Source organism: Labrus mixtus, chromosome 10 (genome assembly GCF_963584025.1).
Source record: "Labrus mixtus chromosome 10, fLabMix1.1, whole genome shotgun sequence".
Taxonomy (NCBI): domain Eukaryota; kingdom Metazoa; phylum Chordata; class Actinopteri; order Labriformes; family Labridae; genus Labrus; species Labrus mixtus.
This window is the reverse complement of record NC_083621.1, coordinates 6,254,779-6,269,275: the sequence shown is the minus strand read 5'-3', so window position 1 is coordinate 6,269,275 and position 14,497 is coordinate 6,254,779. Positions and strand designations below refer to the sequence as shown.

The 14,497-nt window shown below is 42.2% G+C and overlaps 1 protein-coding gene across 6 annotated transcripts in view; it reads left to right on the top strand.

The window, feature by feature from the left end:
• Positions 1-14,497, top strand: part of gria3b (glutamate receptor, ionotropic, AMPA 3b) — an 86,558-nt gene that overhangs the window by 12,677 nt on the left and 59,384 nt on the right. For all 6 annotated transcript variants that reach the window (XR_009674642.1, XM_061047727.1, XM_061047723.1 and 3 more), the window contains exon 3: positions 12,383-12,622. Coding sequence is in view for 5 of the 6 variants with exons in the window: in XM_061047727.1 (XP_060903710.1) it covers positions 12,383-12,622 (240 nt within the window). In the remaining variant the exon portion in view is untranslated. The remainder of the gene's footprint in view (positions 1-12,382; positions 12,623-14,497) is intronic.

The following is a 14,497-nucleotide window of genomic DNA, read 5'->3' as shown; positions in this document are numbered from 1 at the left end:
TAATTTGATTAGCGACACCAGGGGCAAAGGCCTAGTGTACATGCACAGGATAGTAGCAGATAGTCATCTTTTCTCTGTGGCCCTGTGCGGCACACTCTTAGCTTAGCATGTGCATAGAAGATCAGAAATCTCCCTGAAGGACAAAAACTGCCAGTCAGAAGGCATTAAGCTCAGATAGTCTCACACTTGAACTGGAATATGGAAATTTTAAGACACCTTGCTGCCGTGCCTGGAAGAGGAAGAAACAGAAAAAGACAAATGGAAACTATTTTAGCAAGCAAGACTGAAGGAAAGGCTAGAAATGAAACATACAAGAGGGCAGGACAAACAATCCAGTGTTTTTGACAGTGATGGAAAAATATATGTGCCCGCAAGACATCCATAAGGTTTTTGTGCTTGTTTTGTTTTCAATCACCCTAATAAGAACAGGAGCAGGAGAGGTTTTCAGCTGCCAGGTACGTCCCCTGCTGTGTACAATTGGATTCAAAACAAGTCAGTCAGGAGAGGCACTCTATGCCTGAAATATCACCACAAATCTTTACCCAGAGAGGAGCCCAGTTCTGCTGCAGTCAGGTCCAATAATTTAGATGTATCTTCTTAAAGGGTTTCTTTGAGTTTTCTCCTTGTGTCTCCTTTTCTTTAAGGCATCTGACACAAGACCCAAAGTGAACCGTTTCCTGTGATGCAGCACGGCTAATCCTCACTGTTTGTTGTGGAGGCAGAGCTCCTGACCACTTCTGACAGCAACAGTTTGAATGTTTGCTGTTGTGGTCTGACATGTTGAACCCTCCTGTCTGCCTCGTTCCTTTTCGCAGCTGTCCTAGGCGCCCTGCCTCCTTTTCTGCGTCTCCCTCACAGCACACCCATGGTGGTTAGACATTGTGTGTAGGGACGCGTTGGCACGCCTCCAGTGGCCGTCCCCTCTCTATGCAGTGGTTGTGCGATCCCCTCCTCGCTTTGTGCCTCGTTCACTTCCCTTCCCTTCCATTTCTCAATACTCATCTGCGAAGAAGAAGAAGAAGAAGAGCATGCTTTAGGCCTGCAGTGCTGATTGGGAGGATTAGTGGTGTGTGAGGGACTTTGCCACCAGCTTTCTTGGAAATCCAATTACAGAATATCATAAGCCTTACATGTTTCATACTCTGCTGAATCCTCCTTAAAAATGCACACAGTCGCACTCAAAGGGTCAGTGTTTAGTCCCTGCTGTGTCCTGTAGTGACATCTTCCTGAAGGGGAGACATGTGATCATCTTTGAAAGGATAAGACAAGTCCGGTAGCACTCCTCTCACCTCTGCATTGCAGCAAATGGTGGACTGTGTGAATCTGTGGGAAAATAAGGGAATGTTGTTTGCGTAACGTGATGGGTCAGGATCTCTGAGAAAGGCTTTCGATGTCCAAAGGTTTAGGCTTGTTATCTGCACACACAGATAGTCCTTGATTGCATGTGTGAAGGAAATGACACGCAGGGGAGGAGGGTATGCAACGGGAGATTTCGGGCATGTATCGTTTTAAGTTATTTAGCAAACTGTTCGATCTTGCAGCCACAGCACGACACTGTTATCTGATTTATTGAAATGGCAAACGTATCGGACATTTACACAGAACCCTTGCTCAAACCTGACGCTTTCCTTCCCCTGCTTAAATATTCTTGTTGGTCAAACGGGAGGTGGGGGCAATGCCATGAGAAAGAAGACTTTGTGCTTCCAGTGCTGTGTGTGGCTCTGTGCTCAAACCAAAGCACAATGCTAAGACCTTGAAGTTGAAAATATCTGTCAGAGGAGATGGAGTTAAGAGTCATTGATTCCCCTGGCAATAGCTCAGCAGCCACTCTCACAAGCACAAGCACAAGTACAGGACTATATCATCAAGATAGCAGGAGGAGAGGGGAAGGAGCTGCTGGTTTGAAGGGCTGCACTAAAAAACAAGAGAGGAAAGGGAATATTTAATGAGCTCCAGAGATAGGGAAGTACTTGCTTGTGGGCCTCATCTGACCTCAGTAACTCCGGTATCAAGATCAGTATCTTCACTACATAGTCATTTGCAGCATCAAACCTTTGATGTGTCAGGTATTATTAATGACAAAACAACAATCTGGCAGGCAAAGGATTGATTTCTTAATCTTTAACTTGTGAACAGGGTGTGTGGAAGAAAAATTTGTGTAATCCTAGAAAATTGAACACAAGTGGCAACCCCAATTAAGGCCTTTTAGGTGTTAAAGATGTGAAAAGAACATTTGTACATACCCCCTTTTTCAGACATTTCTTTACAATTGTTATTCCGCCATACACTTGTAGTTTTTACATTAAAAAATAATAATAATTTCAGTATAATTAAACCGTGATTAGAATATTTAAGTCACGTCTGAATTTTTTTTTTCAGAAACACTGTTGATTTTGATTCTTGGGTCCATTTTCAAATGCAGACAATTCCAGTTTGCAGAAGTAATTCTCCCTTGGCTTACTGGGCAAACACCCACAGATCTGACAAACACAACTCGTATCACGTAACTCAGGCGTGCTTTTAATTCTGCCTCTTCTTGTAGCAGAGCAGAGGTCCGTTCACATTTTAATAGGATGTACTGATGTTTTAGATCATATAAGAGACTTCTATCAGAATACTCAGACACAGTATAGGACATGATAAATGTTTTTTTTTTTCTCCAATGGAAGCTTTTCACGTTAGTTCACTTCATGTAGCATCAAAGAGAATTCAAATGATGGTAACTAGAGTTATATTTTATGCCTTCACGTTGATTTTCATAAGGTCTTCTTCAATTAGACACTATCATCTGCAGCAAGCCCAGAGAAGAAAAAAACCCTTATCTGAAATGCTCTTTTACTTACACATCCTTTAGATACCTGGCAGCTATACAGCTCTGTGGACATCTTTTGTCAAGTTCTACAAACCACAAAGTGACATGTTAAAAAGGGGGTTTGGTTAGTAAACCTTACCAGTGTGTCATGCTATCATGCAGTTTAGCTGCACACTGGATAACATTTTAGTTTGCTTGTTCAAAACTCATGTCAGCCTTTAAAGCTCCTACGAGGAGCTGTCAGTTTGTGTCTATTTTGGCGCTGTGCACAGTGCAGTACCTCTACATTTTTTGTTGACCGTGTATGAACAGTATTTGTGTCAGAAAAATCCTCCACTTGTCTTTCAAACGGCATAATGTGTCAACCAGAGTCGATCTCTTTGGTGAAAGAATTGAACAAAAGCTGTTTTTGCAGCATGCTGTCAATTGCAGACACAGACATAAAAAATAACTTTGTAGAAAAATGCAATCTTTTTGCTGTTGGTTTTGTTTACTTTCATAGGTTGTATAGAGGCACCATTTATTTTGCTGTGTTTCATAAGCAGCTAAAATCCTCTCGCTGAAGCGTTATTAAAAGAAAGTTCTATCAATGTAGCGGTAACAATTGATTCAACATTTGAGCAGCAGGGATGTCAAAATGTACTTAAAATTTGTTTTAAAATGTAATCCTTTCCATAAATTATAAGCGTTCTTTTTTACAAAGAAACAAAAGACTGGGGCGCTGGATAGCCTAGCGGTTACGTGCGCTCCATGTACGGAGGCTATAGTCCTCATCGCTGCAGCCATGCATTCAAATCTGACCCTTTGCTGCATGTCATCCCCCTACACTCTCCTCCAAACATTTCCTGTCTCTCTTCAGCTGTCCTTTCTAATAAAGGCAAAAATGGCCTGAAAAAGGAAACACAAGACTGAAAATCTCACTCAGGCTCTTGTCATGTTCGAAGAGGAGGTATTTTCTGAAATCTATCCAATGGAAACACCGAATGTATATACTTCTCCCATGTGTAGAGGCAGCATTACCAGCAGTTATCAAACCCACTGCCCCTTCCTGAGAAACACTAATTTGAGCCATAAAAGTTACTGGCCAGTAACCATTGTGATGTGACTTTTACTTGAGTGTTCCCTATCTGCACTTGTATACACTACATAGATACAATAAAACGTAGACATCCATTCCTCTTACGTCTGTGTGCTCTAAATCGGCTAAACAGCATATTTGGATCCTTAGATGATGGTTTTTTGGGTCACCAAAACATGTGATGTGTTAAAAGATGGATACATGAGATGATTAAAGGTAACAGGAGCTGCTGATTCTTATCCGTTCGTGGGGGAGCTCCAGGCTCACCGGTCTTTGTGACACAGCATCTACAGGCCAGTCACCTTATCCCCCATCATCCATCATGCACTGTATAAGTCAACACACAAGTGCATGCAGAGAGACGCACATACACCCACAGATGTGCCTCTGAACTCCCTAGAGGATTTGTGTGCACACTTTTCTGTCCAAACAGCAGTTAAGGTTTTTAGCAGTGTTTCCCGAATTGGCGGAGTGAGCACCAGGCAGGAGAGAAATGAAATGTCGGGGTCATAAAAACAGAGGAGCTGAAGTTTGACTGTTATCAGAAGTCAGATTGCTACTTTGCTGAAGAAGCATTAGGATGATCAATGTTTACTTACTTACTCACCCAAACTCATTGTGTTTGTCCTTGAGCTGTCATTTTCAAGGCCTTTTTATTCTAATACAACACTTAATTCCTTTGAACCTTTTGTTTACAGCCATGTTGGGGTAAAAACTTTTTTTTACTTATTATTGATTAATCTGCCATTTGCCAATATTTTTCCAGTTTATGTGTGGCTGAAAGGATAAATACAACTATAATCACAACTGCCAAGAGCTGAAAAAAACATCTTCATATTGCCTCCTTTGTCCCAAAAAAACAAAAGAGTCATCATTGATTTTTATGAATGGCAGCAAAGCGTTATATTTAAGAAACTCCCAAATGTTTGACATGTTTGCTTTAAAATGGTTGAGACAATAATTGATCCTCAAAATAGTTTGCAGTGATTTTTTTTAACAACTAAGCTCTCCCTCAACATACCTGTTTTCAATCCATTCTTTTTGCTTACACATGACTGTTTGTCAGCCCTTTATTTGAACCACAATTCAGTGGAATAATTTAACCATTGGCAGGACTGTTTATTACTTTACCATGGTATTTTGTGTTTGTACAAAAACTTTTGCAAAGACTTATATACCCGTCACAGGGTAAATTCTTAGATAGTTTATTGTATGTAAAGAAAAGTGTCGTAGTCTACCACAAAAAGGCTTGAGCATTATACCCCTGTGATTTACAGTAAAAGATACCGACATGAAACTGCAACTTCCAACTCTGTTGATTGCTGATCATCTCTCCCAGGAATAAAGTCACCAAAAGGGAAAAGAAATCAAAGCTGTAGATATTTCTTAAAGGAGCTCTGACACATAGCGTTTTAAAATGGGTACTGCAGTACAAATTCAAAACATTAGAGAGAGCTGTCTCCCCACATGCCCCCTCCTCCCTAAAGTCGATGTGCACGCAGTTTGCCATGTTGCAACACGGAATCTTCAGTGTTTAACCTGTTCTGCGTCAGACTTGAAACCTTTCCGTTCTGACCTCTCTCCATTTATTAAAAATAATTTCTTCTGGTCTCAGAGCACATGAGAAAAATGCTTTAGCTTTTTGGGACGGGTAGAATCGGTTACATCTGAACCAGTTCTCTTCCATCGCTACTACACCTGTTTGGCCTTTAAGGGTGATGTGATTTTATTGTGATGCGAGGATTTCTGAGCTCGTAATGCAAGACAAATTTCTGTGCAAACAGATAATAAAGTGTTATCTTATCTTATTTGTTGTTTTGTCTGGCAAACCGAGGGGAGTCCAAAACGGTTGTGTGGGGGTGCCTTAAAACCGCCTACCTTCTCTGGTCCAAACATAGTGAGGTCATTTTAGGGTTAAATTTGGTAGATAGTTTACATATTAGTCCTTTAACATTGGGATTATTCCCTGATAAACATTATAATATATGTATATGATATGACAAGTACTCCCATAATAAGGTGATGTCAAAATACACAGTGGCCCTGCTCTTATTCTAACACATTACCTTTATATCCTAAATGTTTGGTTTTGCTTCCTTTCTTTCCTCCATGTGTGACTAATGTTGTCATTTAACCCAGGAGTAAATTTGAAGTGCAAATAGATGTTGGTGTAGAAGGACAAGTAACAGCTTCTTTTGAACGTTCCACGGCAACATCTCAGCCGAGTCCTTCTTGAATCTGGGTCTCCCGTTTGAGTTAACAGTTTGAAGCACTTCACATCTCTTTATGACAAGAGCTGATGCATTCCCCCAGGGTACTTACCAGCTATCTCCCTGTGACAGCTTCCCTTATTCAGAGGAGGCTGGTCCTGATGTAGGCTGGTATAGGGGAAGGGGGGTGGGTGTGGGTTAGTACCAGGACGAGGAGCTATGAGGACCAGAGGGAGGAGGAGACGGAGACCAAGGCAGGCGGGGAATTGCGGTCACGAGGCTGAGAGGAGAAACAACAGAGCTGAGCACAGAAAGAAAGAATGTGGGTTTAGTGGGGGGAAAAAAGGGACACGTAAAACTGCTTAAGAGATACAATCATCGTTGACATTTACTGTTCCCGACCCCCTTCCCAAGGCTGTGCAAAGCTCTGGCTCATGGGCCACAAAACAACATGGAAGTCCAAACACTGCAAGTGCATGAAAAGGTTTTTTTTTTTTCCTTGATGAATTATCCCAGCATGCCTTCAGGATAGCACATATCCCTCTGAACTAGCATTCCAGGCCAGCCATCTCAAGTGATGCATCAGAAATGTAACATCCCCATAGCACAGCCAAGTGTCCTGATTATAGAAGGGAATGAGGGCGGCACACTGTGTGTGTTTGACCAGTGAACTGGAGATGGGATGCATGGTTCCCTGCAGCAGGATGGAGGAGGAGGAGGAGGAGGAGGAGGAGGAGGGAGGAGGAGGCACGGTTAGCTGCAGAGGAGGGAAAAAAAGAAAAAAAAAAGAGATTGGAGAGGAAGGAAAAAGAGAAAGGGGTAGATGAGAGAGAGAATTATCTTTGTTTTGTTTACCACTCAGCCTTTATGCAGGCTCCTCTAATGACTCTGTGTATATGCACATGGCTGTCTGAGGACTTGGGAGTAAATTAGCATTATTGAAATTCAAGGTGACACTCACAACATCATTGAATTATATTAACTGATGTAGTATTTCTGCAGACTTGGAGACAGACTTGGCCGCCTTATTTCCACCTTCAGCGCGACATTTATTTCATTTTTATATGATTACTGACGACGAAGAGGCCAAGGCGTTTCTCTACAGCAGCTTTCTCTCCTGACTTTACTGTGGACTCTATTCTCTTTTTTTCCCCACCCTGAAGTCCAAGACCAGTGTCTGCTCCACTGATGGAGCAGCATGATATTATGGGGGAAACAATATGAGTGGGGAAAAGGAGAGGCACTCAGGTGAAGAGAGATACTGCCACGCTTGAGGAGGGTGTGTGCTTAGGGGGATGACCAGATGGCTGAGGTGGAAGACAGGCAACAAAAGGAGAGGTCAAATATAGTGGTGAGGATGGAGGATCGGAGTGAGAGAGGATAGACATCGCTGAGAGAAAAAAAACAAAGTGTTTGAATACATTCATATTAAGGTGGTAAGCGTTCATCGTTACCACTCAGTTACTGATTCAGAGTTTGAAGACGCAAATACATTTGACATGTGCCTTCTGAGCAGAAGTTGACCTTTTACAAGACATTACCGTTAGATGGTCTGCAAGGAGAACACAAAAACATGTCTGAAATTGTTGAGGTGATTTGATTTACAGTCCCCACCTCTGATACTAAAACAAGTGGAATGCAGATGTAGATGTTTCCACAATCTTCATGTTTGTATGCTACAGAGGATAAGTCAGATACCTGGGCATAGGTGTGTGAAAATGACTTCAGCTGATTAACACAATGTCAGGACATTTTCTTTGTATAGTAGGCCCTGAATAAAAAGGACATTTTATTTTAAGTGACAGTTTTTTTTTTTTCTCTTTTTCTTCTCAGTTTCATTAAGTAAAAAAAAACATTCAATTATTTATTTGCCTCTGAATTTACACAATAGTTCTATATTTCAATGGATCATGGAATCCAACATTGTCTATGTATTCAGATTGGATTGTCATGTAAATGAGGAAGCACACCCCACACAGACGCAGGGTATGGCTCTTAGGCTTTAAATCTTAAAGTTTCAATACAAAATGTCAAAACCTTTCAGAAATAGTTCAAGTTCTTACTTTGGCTCCTAAAACCAACGAACAGAAAACTCATAAAGATTGGGAAATTAAGCTACATCCCTTTGGTTGAAGTCCCTTAGCCCAAGCCCTGCCTCGATTCCTTTCACAAGACGGGACTTTTAAATTCCTCAGCTCCACTTCTCCAAAATATTCCTACTGATTGCTCTTTTGTTTGCCATTTTATTTTAATAAACATGCCTGTGAATATGCTCTGCTCATTTGTTCTGCAGCCTTGCCTTGACTGGTGGAATTAGAGTTCATTAGAATTTTAATTTACACGCACCTCAACTTCGCAAGATAGCAAATTGGTGCAGCTTGTAACAATAATGTTAAATAATAAGAAAGTTATTACAATCTTAAACTAAAATGTTGGATTTATAGTGTTAGTTTAAAAAAAACAAAAAAACACGCCAATTCCTCACAGGTGATGCAGGCTGTTTGTGATAAGAGACAACACGTCTTTGTTTTCCTCCATTAGCACTGGGTTGATAAAGCAAATTGCTTTTCCTTTTTTTTCTCAAAGCGCTTTGTAAAAATGTTGCTTGTGCTGTAGCATTTTAGTCTGCTGATTGAGGATTCATTTTTACAGATGAGCTGATGCATTTGCTTAATCAGTCATGATCAGCTGCACAGCTAGCGCCACCTGAAAGTTCCCAAAGCTCAGACTTTCTTTCACCTCCAACCTACAGTGTTTAAATACCTTTAGAACCAAAAACACTTCCTGCTCTGCGCTGCTTGTTAGCCTCTGACCGTGGAGGTGGACTGAAAGTGATTAAGAGTGAGAAAAAACAAGATGTTTGTGCACAGCTCAGCATATGGAACTGCATTGAAAATCAATAACACTGCTTCCATTACCTGTATGTAGAGTTACACTAAGTGTGGTGGGGTCTATTTATGGGAAAAGCATGCATTTAACAGTGAATGCAAGTGTTAAAAAGCCGTGGGTGCAGGTGGAGGATTAACTGTGCAGAAATGATGGTGCGGGTTCTGTGGCAGGATGACTTGGTGTCTAAAGGGGTATGCTGAAAGATCTGGTGCCCCAAAAACAAACAGGTCAGTCCTTTGCTCATGGGATCCCTGCAACAAGCTGGCAACCCCAAAAAGGCTGCAGCATAGAGACATCGTATGACTAAAGGGGGCAAGATGAACATTCAACATGGCGGAGGGATGTGAGGCTCGCTCAAAGTTAAACCTAATAATCAGAGGACAGCTGAGCGGAGAGAAAGAGGCTGCCAGATCTGCTCCCCCAGGACAGGTTCTGTGTCAGTACTGGCCCAAATTAAGAGAGAGTGCAGCGAAAACTGGGCCTCTATGAGGGCTGGAACTCCTACTGGCTACCATTCAGTGTGGGAGATTGCAGCACTCACCCTGCAGCACTTACCCACAATACTGCTGTCCATCTGTTGATTCACTTATCAGGAAGCAGTGTGTGTGCGTGTGTGTGTGTGTACGTGCATGCATGCTTTTCTGAGTCCATACATATATGGCCTTGCTTTCCTGTCCTGTGTGGTTGTGTGTGTGTTTATGAGAATGGATGCTCACACCTAGGGAGAGGTGTCTGTACCTGGACAGATAGGGAGGCAATAGAATTAAAAAGGATGAAGTAAAACCCCAACAGTGACAACATCTCATTATTCACATGGTTAAGAGGCGCGTATGGAGCTCTGGAGCTCTGTCAACCGGATTGTGTGAAAGGTTTGCATGTAGCATCGTTGTTCTGCACAAAGACAGACTCACAAATTCTCACAGGTAGTAAACGAAAAACAACAACAAGGTTATTGTGTGTGTGTGTGTGTGTGTGTGTGTGTGTGCATTTTATATAATAAAAATTTACACTTTATTGATCCCGCGAGGGGAAATTCGTTTTTACACTCTGTCTAGTTAACATGCTACACAAACATGCACAAACAGGATCCTATGGACATGCACTAATGGAGAGGTCTCAGAGTGAGGGGGCTGCCCACAGCGGGCGCTCCTGGGCTGGTGGGGGGGGGTTAGGTGCCTTGCTCAAGGGCACCTCAGCAGTGCTCAGGCACCTCTCCAGCTACCAGACCAATTTCCGGACTTGGTCCGTGCTGGGACTTGAACCGGTGACCCTCTGATTCCCAACCCAAGTCCCTACAGACTGAGCTACTGCCGCCCATGGTATGATAAAGGAACACAATTGTTTTATGCTAGAGATTTAATATTTTGATTTATTAAACTCAGAGAATGCAATTATCTAAAGCAGCAGTTGAACAAGCTGTTTGTGCTGTATACAACTAAATGAATGAGTAATCATCAGCCTATCACAAACAAATATGTAACTTAGCTGTTGCATAAGATTGTACGGAGCCTTCCCTCCTGTCATCCTAGCATTGTGCTGGAATATTCAGAGTATTTACGGATGTTAAGAATGCTTGATTACCCAGCGGGAACACTTGAGAGTCAATCAGAATAAGTGAGCAGCCATTCATGATAGTGTAGGAAAGGCACAACACACATCTGTAGCTCCCAATGTTAGTTTACACATTAATGGCTTCTGACTGAGGGGAAGTTGCTCCTGCTGAACAATTTGTGCTGTCCCACTAGAGTGCATGATGAATACACAGACTAATGGAGGACATTTTTCCGTATGCCTCTCAAAAACTGTCATCTTTGATGAAAAGGAAAGCTTGTATTGCTAAGATGTTCGTTCCCAAAAGTTGCTGTTGCAGATTAGTTACGGAGAAAAACATTTATTCTGTTGGGTAACTGTTTATTTTCTTCTGCCTTTGCTTTCCTCAGATAGAAATTTAACTGACCAGGGTCTAGTTTATGTGCATCTTGTTGGAAAAGGTTATTTTTTTTGTCTTCAAAAGGGGACCCTCTGGGCCAATCTCGAATAAAAAATATTATCTCTTTATGTCTATGTAACACTATTCTTGCCTTATTAATTCCATTTTGACCTCATTAGATCTCATTGTTCATCAGAGTCAATGCCACGTATGTAACTGTGACTGACATCGCTGCATTCACAAAAACAAATATTCTGAGTTCAGGCTCATTTGAAATTAAAGTACAATCACTCTTCTCCTGAGGTATACCAAGAGTTGTTTATTTCAGCTCCTTCGTAGGAGGTAACAGTGGCCCTGACAGGCAGCAGTGTTGTTCACAGCGACTGTGACTGCTACATCGAGTCCAGTGAGCCGAGCGATAACTGGTGGGAGCTCCTGGAGACCTGCAGTGAAAGCTGTGACGTTTCTATCCTTTGGCTGCCACTTTTTCACCAACGCTAGGACACACTGACCTGCTTGGGGAAAAAACGGCCTCAATGACCAGATCTGCTGGACGCAATGCATGCCGTCATGTCATGCTTTATACACTAACATGACTTTCCATTTTTCAGATTTAAATACGGATGATTAATTTTGATACCAGGTGCTTTTCATCAGGGGACCAAAAGGCAAGGTCATACATACATCATACATATATCCATGCATATATTTATATATACAAATATAATATATTACGGAATATATATTAAGATATTAGCCATTTGGAAAAAGGGTGCCCATAAGTTAAGCATCAGGGGCTGAGATATCCTGACTTAAAGTCGTACAGTGCATCAATCCATAAAACACTGTATCCTACACTTCCCAAAATACCACTCATTTATTTATTTGCCTTGTAAGTACCCACATTTTTCAAACACTAAAGAAATAATGAAGACAGAATTTCTTCACCGTTTTGTAGAGTCCAAGTCAGGAAACCCTGATGACATAATTTGGGTTCGTTTTCAGATTCTTGAGAATGCTCAAGGCTTCATATACATTGTAATAACAAGTAAACTAATTCTCAAAATTGAGTGAATGTGGAAATCAGTATAGTGCCCCTTTAATTGGCAAATTGTTTGAATAAATCAACTCCCATCACATCTAGAGATTGCCACATTGATTGATAATAAAAATATTTTGGAGAAAGGAAACAAAGTATTGTTTCAGTAAGACGCTGCAGTTACAGTTGTTGCTATTGAGCTGTGAATGTGAATGTTCATGTTTTGTACTCGCTATGCAGTACTTCACTGTGTACAGTTCATGCTTTGTTCACCACACGGGGTCATTGAGGGTCACAAAAAACAATTGGCAGGTTATTTGTTAGCGGTCCAATGATCCAATCAATCTTAGTGAATGTAAATACACAGAATTTGCTGAATAATGTTTTGACCCTTGTGACCTCTCTTCCTTTGCTCTGCCTGCAGTTTGCTCCCAGTTCTCCCGCGGAGTGTACGCCATCTTCGGATTCTACGACAAGAAGTCCATGAACACCTTGACCTCGTTCTGCGGCGCTCTTCACACATCCTTTGTCACACCCAGTTACCCCACCGATAACGAGGTGCAGTTTGTCATCCAGATGAGGCCCGCCCTTCGCGGCGCCGTCCTCAGTCTGCTCTCTCACTACAAGTGGCAGAAGTTCGTCTACCTCTACGACACTGAGCGAGGTGAGTGACAACGCCGGCCTTGAGTCAGGGCTTTAAGCTTGAATTACAGCGAGGAACCACAGGAAATGTTACAGAAACTCTGCACGCCAGGGTTAGCAGAGGATAGATTTCCTCTGTAATACTTTCTGAAAGCTCTGTAAATGCTTGAACTGTTAACACTGCAATATTTAATACAGTAGTTTGGTGTTATGTAAATGTGAAATATGTTCTCTAGCAGCTCCTAATAATTGTAAAGACACATTAGACTTCTAGAAAATGAGCAACAACCTTTGGATTCCTTCATCAGCTGGCTGGTTGGAGTCAGTTAATCTTCTGTTTAATCATGTTGTTGATATCGGCTCGTCTCTCATCTGAAATGAGGTATGTCACGGCTTCTGCTAAAATGTTTTCTACAGGAATCAGAGTCGCTTCCTGCCTGTGGGGGCTGCTTATTGTGTTGCATCAATAGGTTTTTTTTTTTTTTTTGTGTGTGCAGTTCCCAGATTGTGTTGTACTGTTGACAATAGAGCCCAGTGTTTATGAAGACCTGTCAACATGTGGAAGTGTTCATTTCTGTGTGTTCTAATGTCAAACAAGAAAATGAGCTCATTATCTCTCGGTAGAATAATGATCTCCGGCTCCCACGGAAACATCAATTTGTTCAAGCAGCACCTGGACAGGAGGGAAAGGTATGTTCAGGAAGTGGCAGACAATGTGTGCACAATATGTCTTCATCTTTGTGCCAAAAAAAAAAGTGTAGCTGCATATTCCTCCTGAACCTTAGAGCAGCTTAGATTTGTTTTGTTTATTTTCCCGTTATAGAAAGGTCTTGACCTGCAGATATGCTTCAAGCCACGTGTCTCTGCAGCGTGCCCTCTGCTCTCTGCATGTCTCTTTTTTTCTGTTTCCAGCCTCACTCCTCTGTGTGTTACTTTAAGGCAGAAATTTGAAGTGTGCTTTTAAGCAAAGTCCTCTGTCTTTAGGTCTCCAGGCTTTAAAGGGTCCTGAGCTGAGGGCCTTAATCCTCCACACAGCCTGCAGATAATATGTGGTTAATTAGGGTCACTCTGACTGGAACACTCATTGGATCTTCCCTGCGGACGCTAGCAACCCGCACGTCCTTCAGAACAACCAGTACTGCCCAGCTACTGGTACTCATCCCTCTGCTTTTCCTTCTCTGTCTGACGAGTGAGGCTGTCTGGGGCACAGTCGGACTCATAGCGGAGGAGGGGAAAAGAGCCTTTATAACATAAACAGAAGAGGTGTTGGAGAGAGACAGACTGATGACAAATAGAGAGAGAAGCGGGGGGGACAGAGGGCAACATAAATAGGGAGGGACAGTGAGGAGGAGGAGGTGGAGGAGGAAACCAAACAGCGGTTCAGTGTGGCAATTAAGGCAACAGCAGGCGCGTGTGATTTACACCCTGATACCTGTGTACAGACAATTCCCTGTGTACTGTACATCCCCGTGCTGAAGCCCATGCCAAGCCACTTTTACCTCTTTCCTCACTGCCAGTGGTGTAAGACGATCCCTTATTAGCGGGAGGACATTGGCCCCAGGAGGGGATTAAAGTCGTTTATTGATGCACTCCATCCAGCACTTTGGGGGGCTTTGACACTTGGCTCATCAAGCAGACAGATGTGTCAGAGAGTCTCTACCTTCGCTTATCAGGTAGTGCAGCTCCCCTGGCAATACGGACACTGACTGCAGGCTAAACCAGGAGGACTGACAAGGGAAAATAGTCTTCAAGGGTGCATGTTTTTTTTTTTTCACCTGAAGGCTACGAAGCAAAGAGAATATTGAAACACAACTGCCTTTGTTTGTGTTATTTGGAGTTATTTGCTTATTGAACCGGTTCCCACAGTGTTCCTTTGTTCCCACTCTATCAGAGCTCA